The sequence below is a fragment of the Crinia signifera genome, chromosome 5 (genome assembly GCF_055691185.1).
Source record: "Crinia signifera chromosome 5, ASM5569118v1, whole genome shotgun sequence".
Lineage (NCBI taxonomy): Eukaryota > Metazoa > Chordata > Amphibia > Anura > Myobatrachidae > Crinia > Crinia signifera.
In genome coordinates this window covers 215348712-215365614 of record NC_139221.1, presented here as the reverse complement: position 1 = coordinate 215365614, position 16903 = coordinate 215348712, and the positions used below count along the sequence as shown (strand labels likewise).

At 40.6% G+C, this 16903-nt stretch overlaps 1 protein-coding gene across 3 annotated transcripts in view; it reads right to left on the bottom strand.

Moving 5' to 3' along the window:
- Positions 1-16903, bottom strand: part of HECW1 (HECT, C2 and WW domain containing E3 ubiquitin protein ligase 1) — a 404927-nt gene that overhangs the window by 119438 nt on the left and 268586 nt on the right. For all 3 annotated transcript variants that reach the window (XM_083188525.1, XM_083188524.1, XM_083188526.1), the window contains one exon: positions 1530-1605. In XM_083188525.1, the coding sequence (XP_083044651.1) occupies positions 1530-1605 (76 nt within the window). The remainder of the gene's footprint in view (positions 1-1529; positions 1606-16903) is intronic.

Genomic DNA, 16903 nt, shown 5'->3' with positions numbered 1-16903 from the left:
TCCATTAAAAGCTAAGAAATCTAGTTCCAGGAACTGGAGATATCTGCAGTCAAGCAAGCTGTCCTCCCACCAGAAAATTATGAATAATAAGCCCACTCCACTATATATATTTTTTTTGTTATTTATATACATTTGGTATATCTATAATACTTTAACTGACCCGGCTTTGCTCCGCCCCCATGGAATCCCCCTTCTGAAAATCCTGCGTTTGCCCCTGAGCAGGAAGCGTTAAATCCACAGAAATCAAAATTTGCAGCGCTGCATTTGGACTAGAAAGATGTCCATTATGTAACTGCTCTTCAAACTGTTTCATATTTTAATATGTTTATATTTACAAATGTAATATAAGGTTCCTGCCTAAAAGTTTACTGACTAACTTTTTATTATTATTATGACAATATTTGCATTTTCAGTACTTTATCATTCATTACAATGGATTTTGTATAAATGCTTCTAACAACATGCTACCTCCAAATCAGTTTTTGATGATTTCCTGTATAAACCACAAACACTGCAGATTATATATAACCTAAAATACATTTTTGTATTACTAGTCACAAAAAAATCTAAAAAAAAGTTTGAAAATATTTTTATGAAGCATTTATTTACACATTTTCAGATTATAAATATTTATATTCTTTGTAAAAGAACATAATATTCTGAGCGGTTCAAATAGTCTGCTGAAGCATACGTTGCTGCTAATTAGGCAGCTTGCTATTTATTGATTCCAGTCTTTGACTTTGTACTTGATTGGCATTTAGCATAAATACAGTATGCCTTTAAAACAATTTATTTCTGAAGAAAGTTTTTAAGAGTAAAAGACCCCCTTCAAAACAGAAATCAGAAACAGTTGATATCTAGTTATCCTTTAAACAAATGGACCAAATGTAATAGGGTGTGAGAAATAGAAAGTGACTTTGAGAGAAGTTTCCCGTTTTATTTAAAGCGGCAATCATTTACATGACAAAATCAGCCTGGTGTTTAGGTGTAAATAATTGCCGCTTTAAACAAATGGGAAACTCTCCCAAAACCTCTCACTTTCTGATTCACACACCCTTTAAATTTGGCCCAAAATGTTTTTGATCCTTCCATGTTTGTGTTCGAACTTTCAACATAAAGTGCATCAAAATTGCTGGAGCTATATAAATGAATGCTAATAAATAAAATACATAAATATTCCTCAGGTTCATGAAATTGCTTCTTTAAATTCAAAAAACTTTGTAAGATAAAGGATGGATTTAATCACAGAGATCTACACACAAAATCTTGAATATATAACAAAAATTTATGTTCCATCTTTTCCATTAGCAAACATTCTCTGTACGTTTTGTCCTTAATAAATAATACAGGTTTGACACATTTCCCTAAGCATGACAAACATTCTAGGTGGACACGATAGCCAATGCATAATCAATCATGCAAGCATTGCAATCGTCATTTAGAACAATAAAGTTATTCAAATGAACAAAACAAACTGTAACAATAAAACACAATTTGTACATGCATCAAATGTACATATTTATATTTACCAGACAGAGTAAAACTGATGAGTCTGCGACTACCTTGCCCTTGTGATGTTTCTTCATTGTTAATATTCTTGAAGACCTGTAAAGAAAAGATGGTTTAATATTGGTGTTAATAAAATATTAGTTTCCATTAGTGCTATCTCTGAAGACTTCATCAACATGGATTCATGGCAATATTCCACCGCTATAAAATTAAATTACGTAAGGGTTTCCTCAGAGGTGATTTGTGACTTATTAGTTACTTTAATCCACAGTGAGTTCTCTTTCAAAAAGAGAGCAAGATAAGTGCATGATTAGGGTAATTCAGCTAAGAGGTGCAATTTCACAGGCCAATGCCACATAGCAAGATAGAGACACATTTAATGTAGAACATATTTCATTTTGGGAAGGGAAATGTCATGTCACACTGTGAATAACAGTGTTACAATATAGCTGCCAGGTAGTTGTGTGCTATATGCAAAATACCCAAGCAAACAGGCAGTAAGATAGGGTTTTCCTTTTGATTTGGTATGTTTGATGACATTATTAAATTATTGCTGTAAAAATTTTGTACTCAGAAATACGCTCACAAAGTTTGCTCATTTTAACCCATACTCAACTATTTTATGTTCTATCTGGGACCGGGATATCCAGGAGGGTGACATCAAAATGGGAGTAGTGATAGACATGGTATGGTGAACCGTGACATTGTTGCCCTGTCCTCTGCGATACAATGCTGTGATTTGCGGCACATAATAGCAGCTGGCGGTGCCATAACGACATGATTCACATTAAATCATCAAGCTTTTCATTTTTCCTTATTTTTTACATTATTTTGTGTGTGTGTGTGATATGTAACATATACATTGGTGAGGGGACGCGGTACACTTATACATCGACATGGACACCGTATACTGTAAGTGTACTGCATCCACTCGCTTTGGGCACACTATGCTTAGCACACTATTTTATTCTCCATGCCCTAGTGGATGGCAGGGTATGAAAAAACATGTTGACCTTTTTCATGTCGACCTTTGTCATGTCAACCTAAGCCATGTCGACATTTATAGGTGTCGGCCTGTCGACCCAATTTATGTCGACCGAATATAGGTCAACAACCATATCCAGATGCTGACAGGCACTAAGGGGCAGATTAAATCATCTGCGAGGTTCCATTGGCAATAAACTCTCTATTGTCACATGACAGAAGACCCCAATAATAACTCTAGACACATGGGGTGAGATTTAATAGGATGAGACATTCATAAAGTGAGAGATTTGGTAAGAAATCTCCAGGTTTTTTTTTTTTTTCAAAACATTTTATTTGAGAAAGTCACATAGTAAAATTGACAAACATCAAGGCGACAAATCACTCCTTGTTAGACTTAAATACACCGCGCAGGGTGACCACATTTTCATTATTTTCTCCTCCAACATAATACAAACATAGAAAAATATAAACATACAGAATTGAATAGGTTTATGCGTATAGAAGTGTAGAGCCACGGTAAATAAGTTTTTTTTGGCAGTACATATTGATTTTACTTTCCATAGTACTAAATATATTTGCTCGCTTTCAAATCCAATTCCATATAATATAAAAACTAATATTTAAAATTGGACAAACTAGACAAGACACAGGGAAGGTGTGGGGGGGGGGGGTGGGGAGTGAGGCTACTGCTATTAGTTTCTAAGAAATACCTCTAACCATGATACTATGCTATCCTTATACATTTCGAGCCGCCTACTTCCATTTATCTTGTTTAGGTGAACTGTTCATGTGTGGCTCAGTTGACGCACCAAATACCATGACGTGTTTTCATACAAACTTAGAATTTGTGATTGTGTAGTACTGGGTAGGGTCTCGATATAAGGGCCCCATTTACGATAAAACCTCATAACGCCTGTTTCTATGTCCGGTAGTGTGGCCTGTCTCTCCATGTACAAGATATTTATTATTGTGTTCTTTGTTTCAAGAATGGAGGGTGCCGATTTCTTAATCCAGTATTTCATTATTAGTTTTTTTGCTATTCCTAGGATTACCGTTATCACAGGCAACAAAGATTTTTTCCGGCCTCCCCAATCCCATTCGTTCAATACTAGTAGAAGACATGCCGTAGGGTCTTTAGTTATGTTTAATTGGAAGGTATTATTTATGAACATTATCAATTTATTCCAATATGTGGATATCTTGCCACACCGCCAAAGATTGTGAAAAAAGGTGGCCCGTCTCTGACCGCATTTGGTGCAAGAATCTGGTGCATCAGGCACCATGTGTGCTCTTTGTATCGGGGCCACATACGCCCTGTTTAGTACTTTCCAGTGTACCTCCTGGAGAGAAGCTGAATGTAAATATTTCATGGTCTGTTGGCAGTGTTTCATGACCTCCCCATATTCCGGGATCGAAGGAATCTCTAATTTCCAGGCATTTAAAGTTCTATTCCATTTCTTACCCCCATCTGTAACTTCCGCTACTGCGTAATAGTATCTTAGTCTATACGTTCCGGTATGAGCCAGTGTCATGATGGTGGCAACTGGGTCAGTCTCCACTCCCTCCGGACCAGCCGGGGGAAGGGACTGAATCATGTGCCTTATTTGTAGAAACATAAAGAAGTGTTTTTGTTGTAATTTATATTTTTCTTTTAGGTCTGCGAACGACATAAGATGGCCTCCCGGGTCGTACACATCCCTGATTGCCGCCAAACCAGCCTTTCTCCAAGTCAGAAACTGGGAGTTATCCATTCCGGGGGGAAAACCAGGATTACCCCAGAATGTTATAAATCTTGAAACCTGGGGAGATCTTTTCAGTGCTTTGTTCGTGTCTATCCATGCCTTGTAGGTGTCCTTAAATAAAATATTATCTTTTATGTTTTGGCTAATCATTTTCCTAGGTGTATGTATCAGTGCTATTGGTGAATATGGAGCAAATAGTGCTTCCTCGATGGTTCGATTGGTGAAGGTTGAATGTAGCCAGCTCCAGTCTGTTATATATCTAAAGAGAACTGCCCTGCTAAATATCGCCGGGTCTGGGATATTGAGTCCTCCCTCAGACCTAGGTAATTGCAGTTTCGCATAAGCAATTCTCGGCTTTTTGCCCGCCCATAAGAATTTAGAGAACACGGTTTTAACTATGGCGCAGTCTTGTTTGGTAAGGGAAAGTGGAATCATCTGTAGCAGGTATGCTAACTTGGGGAATGCTATGCTTTTGATGACCGCCGCCCTTCCCATCGTTGAGAGGGGAAGGGCGGTCCATCTATGTAGCAGTGCGGAGATTTCCGCTATCACCGGTCTAAAGTTAGCCGAATATATTTCGGATACAGAGTGGGGTATGCGGATTCCCAAGTACTTCATTGTGTTCTTTACTATAGAGAATTGGGCCAGTGGGGAGTCTATGCCTGACAAGGGTTTTGGATCGGATAGTATCATCGCCTCAGATTTGTTGTAATTTACTTTGAGACCGGAAAATGATCCAAATTGTTCTATCAAAGGGACTATTACGGGGACAGTTTCCTTAGGATTTGATAGAAAAACCAACATGTCGTCGGCGAAGAGGGCCAATTTAGCCTCTTCTCCACCGACTTTAATACCGGTATATGCTGGGGCTGCTCTAAGGGCTATGGCTAGTGGCTCCAGTGCCAGGGCAAATATTAGTGGAGACAACGGGCATCCCTGTCGGGTGCCACGTTTTGTATAAAATGGTTGTGAGAGGAAGCCATTATTAAGGATTTGCGTGGCAGGGTTCGTATATAAAGTTTTGAGCAGAGTCAGAAATTGGGGCGGGGCTCCGAATCTATGGAGTGTTTCGAATACATGGTCCCATGTGACTAAGTCGAAGGCTTTCTCCGCATCCAGGGACAGAACTACGTTCTGCTCCCCGGATGGGTGAGTTCGAAGCCACTCCATTACTGCCAGTAATTTTCTAATGTTCACCACCGACTGACGCCCCCAGATAAACCCGGACTGGTCCGGGTGTATCAGGTGTGGAAGAATCAGCTTAAGTCTGTCTGCCATAACCTTAGTAATTAATTTGTAGTCACTATTTAACAGTGATATAGGTCGGTAGGAGCTTGGGTCTTCCGCATCTCTACCTGGTTTGGGGAGGAGTCTTACTACTGCCGAGTTAAAATGTAATGGGAGGGCCTTTCCTGTCATAATTTCATTAAACATTGCTGTCAAGGGTGGGGCCAGTTTGGGGGTCAATATTTTAAAATATTCATTGGCGAACCCGTCGGGTCCAGGGGATTTTCCGTTTTTAAGTTTCATTATTGTCGCTTGTACTTCCTCTATTGAGATGGGGGCCACCAGGGATTCCTTTTGAGCCTGTGAGAGGGTGGGAATTTGGAGATTTGACCAAAAATTGTTCTTGGCCTCTGTATTTATTGTAGGGGCAGAATAAAGGGAAGAGTAAAAATCAAAAAACACCTTGGATATTTCGACATTTGATTTTTTAAGTGTTCCCATTGGGTCTTTGATGGATTTCACTATCGTGGGTGGGCGTCTACCTGCTAATAGGTGTGATAGTAGTTTCCCCGCCTTATTGCCAAAGCGGTGAAATTTACTGTTTTTATGAAAACTGAATTTCTTTTCTATGCCCGCCAAAACATTGTCAAATGTTGTTTTGTCTTTATAATAGCGTGTTTTATTGGGCACTGTAGGGTTATTTTTAAAATTGGAATAGGACTGTGTTAATTGGGATTGGGCTTCTAGGTAGTTTTTGTCTAGGTCTCTGTCTCTTTTCTTGCAGTAGGACATAATATTACCCCTTAGTACAGCCTTTGAGGTCTGCCAAAATAGTAAAGGATCTGTAGTTTCCAATTCCGCATGATTGTGCTTGAAGTCCATCCACGCCGCCTCCAGCATGGCTCTGAATTGTATGGAATTTGCCAGGTAGGCTGGGAAGCGCCATTGGCGTATCGGGCCTTTGTCAACCTGGGCGGCGAGATGGACCCAGCACAAAGCATGGTCAGAGATGCTAATTGTCTCTATCTTTGTGTCAGCAAGCTTGGGAAACATGTGGCGAGGGATCAATAGGTAATCTATTCTGGAAATCTCCAGGTTTTTTTTAAAGCGGCAATCATTTACATGGCAAAATCAAACTAGTTTTGCAGTGTAAATGATTGCCGCTTTAAAAAAACCTGGAGATTTCTTACCAAATCTCTCACTTTCTGAATCGCTCATCCTATTAAATCTCACCCTCTGTACTTAATTAAAGGAACGACATGAGAGGAATGTGCCATTCAAAAAATAAACGTATGTGCTATGATAGAAGTATGGTGGCAAAGGATAGAGTGGCAAGCATTCAGTGTCCCATTGCCTTAGGCAAACTGTGCTACACCTTGCCAGGGCCAACTAATGATCTCAATTTCACGGACAAGAGAAATGATAACTTGCAGAGGGCAACTATCCCATTCTAAGCAAGTGTAGAGGTATCCAACCCGCATACCTATACACTATTCAGGCTCCTTCGGGTGAAAGGTGCTGCTGACCCCAGTAAGGTGGAATCAGCCTGACCAGTGCGTAGCAGATGAGTGCACACATCAAATTGCAGGAAGATGGACACCTTGCTACAGGTCTTTCCAAGGTGTGATATAACACCAACATATGACAGATAAGAGGGAGTGGGGAGGCAAGGTGCCAAATGTATTAAGCCTGATTCAGGCCTGCTCCTGGGCTGCGAGTGTTCATCAGTGGCCCTCCTTCCCAACAACAGAGGAATGACTATGTTTCCTTTGTAGCTGCCCCAAAAGCCTGCAGACTGTCAATCACCCGGCAAGCAGCCAGCAAAGGCTAGTCTTTGCTGGCTGTGCTTGGACGTACAGCTTGTGCATGTGCACTGCGTACCGTGCATATGCACGGATGTTTGATAATCAATCAGGCTGCGAATATTCAGCCCAGTTAAGGGGTCTGAATCGGACCCAAAGTGGAGAGTGATAAAGAACCAGCCAATCAGCTCCTATCTGTCATTTCCTAACTACAGTTAGAGATGAAAAGGAGACACTGCCAGGGAAAGGGGGACAGAGCCAGGGAGCAGCTTACTGAGCAGCTGTTGTGCCACCCCGCTGAAGACTGACTTATATTTGCGGGCTTCTGGCCAAAGATAGGGAGGGCGGCTGACGTCATGTGACATCAGACACCCGCTTCGGCACACCGCGTCACACCGCCATTTAAATGGGTATGCCCAGCATTTGCATGGCAATGCCCAGCGTTGTCGTAGTGCCACAACCTCATCCCTGTGCCAGCACCACACCGAAAGAGCACTCGCACAGAATCACTGCACATGCGCATAACTAATTATGGGCATGCACAGGGCCAACCCTTGCTGCGAACAAGCGGGGGGACCGAATGGATCTAAATGAGGGCCTTTGTGTGTATACAGCGCAGAACAGAACTTGTCTTGGAAAAATGCTGCAGCTGCGACATTGTAACACTTTGTATACAGATCAGAGACTAAAGGCTCATACATGGGGGGGATTTGAGGCAATTTTGTAAGCGATATTTCTACCGGTATAGACTGTACAGCCCATATCGGTAGTTCATATCACACCGTTGTTATGCCTTCTTAGTTACACACAGATATACAAGTGTCATATATTATTAATCATCTGTCTCCTCATACATCCTAGTAGCATTGCGCTGTGAGCAAGAAGCATTTCCACACAAAAATAAGAAGCAAAAAAGATGCTAGAAGATTCTCATGTGCCAAGAGGGGCTGTTTGGCATGACGGCAGCAAAGATGACAAATCTGTATGTGGGATAAAAGTAAAATCAAGCAAGGTTGCCTTGTTGAGATAACCATTATCTCAAGATTGCAAAATCTACCCTATATTTGGCATCAAATACTTAATTATGCTGTATAACAACAGTCTTGGTAATATTATATACAGTATGCTTATAATTTATATGCATATATAAGACTTAAGGTCCATACACACTGGGCGACTATGCCCAGCGTGTATGGACAGCAATGATGACAATCATCGCTGCGGGGAAAGCTGCTGAGTGCATACACACTGAGCGGCTTTCCCCCTGCCCGGCGCCGAAGGAGGGGGGAAGGAAGGCGTTGGATAGCGGAGCGTTATGCAAAGCCGCCCTGAAAGCCACTCATCTGCTGGTAATACCAGCAGATGAGCGGCTTTCCCGGCGATGTTGCGGGAGCACGCAGCAGCGCTCACCGCCGGGCCATACACACTGGGCGGCTTTGAGCTGAAAGTCTCCCAGTGTGTATGGGCCTTTACAGTATCAGTCAAGTTAGTGTATGCATACAGTATCACAGTATCCCATAAAACAAGGTTGGGAAGGACAACATGATTCAGTAGACAGAAATGCTATTTTTAGTTTCTATATTAATCTCTGCCTTGGCTGGAATAATGCTAGGAATATTCCCTACCTGGACATGCTGATCACAAACACAGTTTGTAAAGGGAATAGAGGACTGACAATAAAGACTATTACATATAAACAACCACAGTACTACAGATAGAAAATACTGAGATATGGTGTAAAAATGTAGAATTCCTTACATAGAATGTGAGTTGAATGTGGAACATTGTCAGGAGACAACACAGCAGTACATTTATTGCACAATAGGTGAAGTGGAAGATTGACAGATTTGTAGATATTGACAGTGAGAACATTTGTAATATCTCAATTATAAATTAGATTAGATTATATTTGTAAGTTTAGAGCAAGGGCGTAACTAGATATTTGTAGGGCCCCATAGCAAAAGTTTGTAAGGGCCCCATATTTCGCAGCTTCTGGTGATAAATGTATGTAAAAATGTATGTAAAACATATTACTTAGACAGTAAAGATTGGCCCCCTTCGACTCTGGGCCCCATAGCAGCTCTTGCACCTATGGTAGTTACACCCTTGGTTTACAGCAACCAGTTCTTTACCTTCTGTTGGTTCTATAGCGATCAAAAAAAATATATATATTTTTTCACCTATGTTATGGTACCAAACCAAATATAATGAGGGTCCAAGAAGTAATATTAAAAACATTGGATCTTGGGGATTTCAGCATACAGTGCATGTGCCAAAGTAAGAAATTGGTAGCTGCACATGTGCTATATCAGGTGATGGAAACAGCTGGTGCACATGTATTGATCTGTCTAATGATGGACCACAGTTTCGACATTTCTGGGTGGCAACATGGTGGCGACCATGCAATGGAACTGTTCCATGTTGTGGGCATGTCATGGGCGAGTACTGTAAAGCTGAGTAAACCATATGCAATTTACATGAACATGATAAAAATGTTGTTAATAATGCGATAGCGTGCATATGGTTCAGTGCATACCCACTAAATCGTTTATGAAGCGTGCGCTCACAAATTTTTAATGATAACCCCTGTTATCTGAACATGCTGCCAAATCTGACAATATGGTCAGCGAACAATAATGGTAATTTATATGTTTAAAGCACAGGTTGTTCATTTTGCAGGCACAACCGATATTGTTAACGGTGCCACATAGCGTGTTCAGGGCTTAAGTCCACTTTCCTGCTCAATCACAGAGTACAGACAGAAAGTAGATGCTTGTTTCAGATGGATCTTTTGCACCTAGCATGTGGTGAGTGAAGGTCAGATACTAATGATGGTTTTGCTAATGCTAAAAAACAATGGGTGGGATAGGATTAAATTAATAAGGATTCACATATAGATCTCTTATAAATAAAGAGGCATATGTGTTTTATACAAATAAATGAAACACATTCTTTATTAATGCAAAGGAGACAAGCTTACAAAACTACTGTAGTGACCATTTTAATTTATTTAACAAAACTACCAGCCAGCTAGGAGTACCAGGAACTCAGGGCCTTATTCTAGTTCACTCTTTCTGACAAAATCCTTCTTAGATGGACAAAACCATGTGCACTGCAGGGGGGCAGATGTTACGTGTGCAGAGATAATTAGATTTGTGTGGGGTTTTACTTCAAAGTGAGATCTATTTCGCAGTGTAAAAATAAAGCAGCCAGTATTTACTCTGCACAGAAACAAAATAACTCACCCAAATTTAATGCTATCTGCACATTTTACATCTGCCCCCTGCAGTGCACATGGTTTTGTCTATCTAAGAAGGATTTTGTCAGAAAGAGTGAACTAGAATAAGGCCCTAAGTGACCATAATGTATAGCAATAGCACAGAGATCCCTGGGCCAGAGATGGCTAATCTTTACACTCCAGATGTTGTTGAACTAAATATCCCAGCATGCGCTGCTACAGTTTTGCTATTTGGCCATGTTAAAACTGATGCAGGGCATGCTGGGATGTGTAGTTCAACAACAGCTAGAGTGTCAAGGTTAGCCATCACTGCCCTAGGTGCAGGAGTTAACGCAGGCAATTTCCCATAAACCACATGCAGTTTGACTTAAACCGCATTTACGTTAGGGGCAGTTATTAAAAAACTTTTATGCTTTGTTCCATGGGTGCAAGTATTGCTAAAGGTGCCCACACATGGTGTAATGGTCGGATGCGTTTTGAACTTTTGTGTTCAAAACGAATCACATCATACTTGCCTACTTTTGAAAACTAGTTTCAGGGAGATTATAGTTGGTAGTAGAATTTTGCACAGCGCCCCATTGAGGGGGCATGTCATGCTGCACCCAAAGGGCATGTCTAGTTCCATATATGGAGAGATTGAGAAAAGAGATAGTGAACGTGGCACCTAGAAGCGTGGGTGTGTACTGCTACATCTGAGAGGAATCTTTTAAAAGGACTAACAAATGTAGATGAGTAAGAGATACTATACTTGGTAAAGTGCTGGGAAATGGTACTGATGATAATTCAATGTAAAGGTATCTGTCTCTCATTCCTTTTTTTCTTAAAAATTTTACAGTGTAATGTGGGCTAGGTTAAATGAGGGAGATTGCTAGACTAATGAGGGAGAAAGGGAGATTGCTGCTATTTTAGGGAGTCTCCTGCAGAATGCAAGCAGGTAGGCAACTATGCATCACATGCAGTTCATATCACACTGTGTTTCTTTTGGCTTGCAATGTGATGTGCGCTCCTGTGCATCGCATATAGCAAGTAAAAAAAAGTGCATTTAGTACTTTTTGTACTAGATCGCATCACATCTAGTTCTAACATAATGGGAATGGAGTTACCATATATGTAGTTTTGAGCATGTATTTAAGAATCCTTTCTGATAGCAACCCATCAAACAGCATGCACACTTCAACAGCGTTTTAACATTTGTCTTAACAACAAAATACTTGTTTGCTTTGGGCAGAATTTTACATTGTGAAAATGTTTCAATGATGAGATTGATCATTGGTTAAATTACCACAATCCTACTTGTGTTCTAGACCTGTTATTCTTCAGCAAACAAATCTCATAATCAAAGTGATGTTCTTGTGAAAATGAATATTTTAATGCTGTCATGTTTGCTAACAGATTATGGCAGTGTGTATGCTTGCAGTATGGGCTTCTCGCTAAGGTTTAGATATAAGCACAAATGTAGCGGAAGGAAATGTTAGTGTATCTAGGAGATGGATAGCAAGTGCTCTGTAAAAAAGATTTTAAAGCTCAAGATCTTTCATAATTATTCTGACAGCTGTCTAAAATATCCAAAGGCATCTGTGTCATAGTTCCAATTTGTATACACTCTGCACATCAAAGACCTGAAATAAATGTATCAATAAATTTCGCCAACATGATTATTTTTATTTGTCATATTTATATAAACACCAATAAAACAATTAATTTACTGGACTGCCATATATATATATATATATATATATATATATATATATATATATATATATATATATATATATATATATAGACAACAGTTGTAAGTTGGCGCCCTTGTTGAACCTTCAGTAATTGGTTCTGTAATAGCCTTTAATTAAGTCCAAAATTTATAAACATTTATTAAAAAGTCTCTTATTCCACTTGGTATTGGTGGTTTTCCAGACCATAAAAAGGCTTCAATAGTATATTTCAAATTAGCAAACAAACGTTCCCAACGCGTTTCATCCTATCAAGGACTTCATCAGGGGTTTGCAAAGATGAAACTGAACCTTATACCAGTGCACACCTCAAGAGGGACAGTGAAAACCGGTCTTGGGGACTAAATTCAACTTTATACCAGTTATACTTGTTCTTGAGTGCAGATCGGTTGGCCTAAAACGAGACTGTACATCAAACAGAGAAAGACACACCATGATGCATAGAGCATATCCACATTTTACCATTTAATGGTGTCCAACTACTGGAATACCTCCACCTTCCCAATATTGAAAAGCTATATATCCTCCTGGAGATTTGTATTAGAACTCGCAATCACACAAAGCTGTCCACTCGATTACATGCAGATAAAGTCTGTGGCAGAGAAGTGAAGACCCTAGCACCAGCACAGATTTTAATAGAAACTTCCAGAATAAGATTGCGCAGCAGTGCTTATAAAGGACCCATTGTTATAAAACGTCTAGTTGGAGACTCACCCCGTTTGAAAGTGTCATGGGAATAGTTTAACAATCATTTGCAAACCCCTGATGAAGTCCTTGATAGGACGAAACGCGTTGGGAACGTTTGTTTGCTTATTTGAAATATACTATTGAAGTCTTTTTATGGTCTGGAAAACCACCAATACCAAGTGGAATAAGAGACTTTTTAATAAATGTTTATAAATTTTGGACTTTACTTTGATTTACTTTGGAATTAACTAAAGGCTATTACAGAACCAATTACTGAAGGTTCAACAAGGGCGCCAACTTACAACTGTTGTCCACATTCTCCTTTCCCCCATCCAACAGGGGTCCTTGTAAGTCCGGCAGCCGAGAGTTAGTAATAAATAATAAGGTGGCGCGTAACAAGAGTCTGCCCCCCATATATATATATATATATATATATATATATATATATATATATATATATTTCATAATCATTGTCCCCTATACATTGGAAGTTGTTATATGCTATAGCTGCAAATGATATTATAACCATGTCAATCATGCAAAGTTCCAAATCCTGACCTGTGCAAATCTGGCTAAAGAACAATAAGTTTTGATGTTATGCATTCACAGGCAGGTGGGCAGTACGCATGGTGTAATGGTTAGCATTATTGCCTCACAGCACTCGATTCCCACCATGGCCCTAACTGTGCGGAGTTTGTATATTCTCCCCGTGCTTGCGTGGGTTTCCTCCGGGTACTCTGGTTTCCTCCCACAATCCCAAAATATACTGGTAGGTTAATTGGCTCCCAACAAAATTAACCCTAGAATGTCTGTGTGTACATGTACATGTGCTATGGAATATAAATTGTAAGCTCTAAGCTCCATTGGGGGAGGGACTTTTGTGAATATTCTCTGTAAAGCCCTGCAGAATATGTGTGCACTATATAAGAAACTGTTAATAATAAATCATTAATAATAGAAACTCTGGTCACACAGGATGACTATGATATTATTGGTATAACAGGGACATGGGCACACGACTTTGCTGTAAACATGGAGGGATATACCCTTTTCAGAAAAGATAGGCAAAAGTTTTACCGATATTTAAAAAGGGTATCACCCAGTTAACTTCAGATCAGTGAGCTTAACTTCAATTGTGGGGAAATTATTTGAGGGAATTTTAAGGGATGGTATCAAGGAACATCTAGAGGTAAATAAAATAACCGGGGGTAGATTTGTTAAGCTCGGTGAAGTGATAAAGTGTCTGTTTTTTATCACTGGCCAATCAGCTCCTACTTGTCATTTTTCAAAACAAGCCTGTAACTTCACAGTTAGGAGCTGATTGGCCGGTGATAAAAAACAGACACTTTATCACTTCACCGAGCTTAATAAATCTGCCCCTCAGTGACAACCAGCATGGGTTTGTATAAAATAATTTGTGCAAAACTAACCTAATACCTAATAATAACCGTTTTTATGAGGAATTAAGCGCAAACTTGGACATTGGCAATGCTATAGATGTGGTGTACCTGGATGTTGCAAAGGAGTTTGACACTGTGAGGGAAATTTACTAAGAAGGCTGATTACGGCTGATACCATGTATGATATGGAATGGGATCATTCGTCAGACTGCATTTAGGTCTACAGTCATTAGGTCGACCCCACTAGGTCGACTGGCAGGAAGGTCGACCTGACTTAAGGTCGACATGGGCCAAGGTCGACATGACTTAAGGTCGAATTTGCATAAAGGTCGACATGAGGAAGGTCGACTGGTCATAAGGTCGACATGGGTTTTTCACTGTTTTTTGATCCGAATGTCGACACAGTCGACATGGACACAGTTGGCAATGAGAATCGGACCCTCGCATCGCTCGCGATGCTTCGGGCACGGTGCCTCGCTGCGCTCGGCACACTATTTTATTCTCCCACCACGCCCTAGTGGATGGTAGGGCATGAAATACCGCCTGTCGGCACATGTCGGCTCAAAAAACAGTGAAAAACCCATGTCGACCTTATGACCAGTCGACCTTCCTCATGTCGACCTTTATGCAAATTCGACCTTAAGTCATGTCGACCTTGGCCCATGTCGACCTTAAATCAGGTCGACCTTCCTGCCAGTCGACCTAGTGGGGTCGACCTAATGACTGTAGACCTAAATGCAGTCTGACGAATGACCGCATCCCGTATGATATATATCTCTATATATCTCAGCTTCATTATATGATATGATGCTGCCCGTACACGGTCCGATGTACAGTATGGGTGCAATGAGATGCGCACTCCCGCTCACATCCCATCACACAGTACATAAAGTTTGTGCTCCCAGTACATTTTGAACTAGATTGCATCCCATCTAGATCAAAACGCAAAGTGCATTAGCCCATTGCATTTAATTTTGAACTAGATGCGATGCAATCAAGTCAAAAAGGTACAGAGTTTATCGCTCTGTGTATGGGCGACATAAGAGATTCTATACAAGTTGAACACCGATTACACTAGCCAACAAAAAACTACTTTTTATTTGCTTCTTTTACAAAAATTTGTAAAGTAAAAAGTCATTTTTTACTAAATTTGGGTCAGGAAAACCGAATATGACCTTAGAATTTGTTTATTAGCTCTAGTTTTTTAGATACACTACTTGTGATACATGTACTTCTGTAGTAAAAAACAATATTAGATTAATATGATATCTGTACACAACAGAAGTAGCAATTGTTTTAATTCAATCTATGTACAGGTAAATTAGCAGAAAATAAGATAACAAGCCTTGCTATTTCGTATTACGAGATTATATATGAGTGCGCCTTTGTTTTAGTCGTGGTTTGTACTCTTGTCCTGGAGCATCTCTTGTCACCGTCCAACAGTAGTCTGCAAGCATGGAAACCTCCCATTTACCCTGATATCTTCGTTCCATAGTTGAAATATCTTGGTGGAATCTCTCACCATGCTCATCACTTACTGCACCACAATCCGGAGGAAAGAAGTCCAGATGAGAATCGAGAAAATTAATTTTGAGTGACATATATATGAGTAACATATATATTGAGTAACAAAATATGGCAGACAATAACTCAGGAGACCTGTACTAAGGAATGCCAACCTACAATTTATTTAAATAAAAAGCATCCCTAGTATTTTTTGAAAATCCCTCAAATTCTCTAGCATTTTAATGAAAAATGGTTATATCTCAGAACATAGAGCTAAGTCAACATTTTAAATGCCATATTCGTATTTCCCATGCTCGAATAAACTAGAAATGACTATTTTTGTTTTGGAAGCATTTTCACTGTTGGCTAGTGTTATCCGGCATCGTCGATTCCAGCACCAAGCAGGATTACAGAATTTGCCGGATTATCAGTAATACTATTTTAAAGCCCTGTGTACCCACAGCGCGATCCCCGCAACCTGGCTCTCACCTCCACCACACCACCGGCAGCTTGTCTCTGGCTCACAGGGCATTCCACCTCCCGCAGCGTGTATCGGTCCCGGTAGTGCGACCCCCCACCCGCAACTTGCCCCCCCCCTGCATCCCAATACCCTCCTACTACCTCTCTAAACCCTCTCACTGCCCTTGCAACTAATTTTAAGCCCTCCCACAGTACCTACTATGTCTAAAAACCAAACAATACTTACTTCCGCCCGGCACCCGATGTGTCCAGATTAAAGAAGATTCCAGACCAACGGTTGCTGGAAAATCGGGGTTGTACCTGTATGTGTGTGTGTGTATATATATATATATATATATATATATACAGATGGGGCAGGTCCCATCTTGGCAGGGGATGGCGACGCCAGCCGCCATCCCCCGCCAGCGCCATCTGCGTAGCGAGAAGGGGACGTGCGCGCACGAGAGTCGCGCGCGTCCCCTTCCGACGGCGCTTCCAGCCGCTCCCCCGGGTCACCGCCGGCTTGTCGGCAGTAACACAGGGTTCCCGCCGCCTGCCTGCACCCCCCCCCCAACCCTGTCCGTCTCCCTGAGGCGGAGTCGGACAGGGTTCCCAT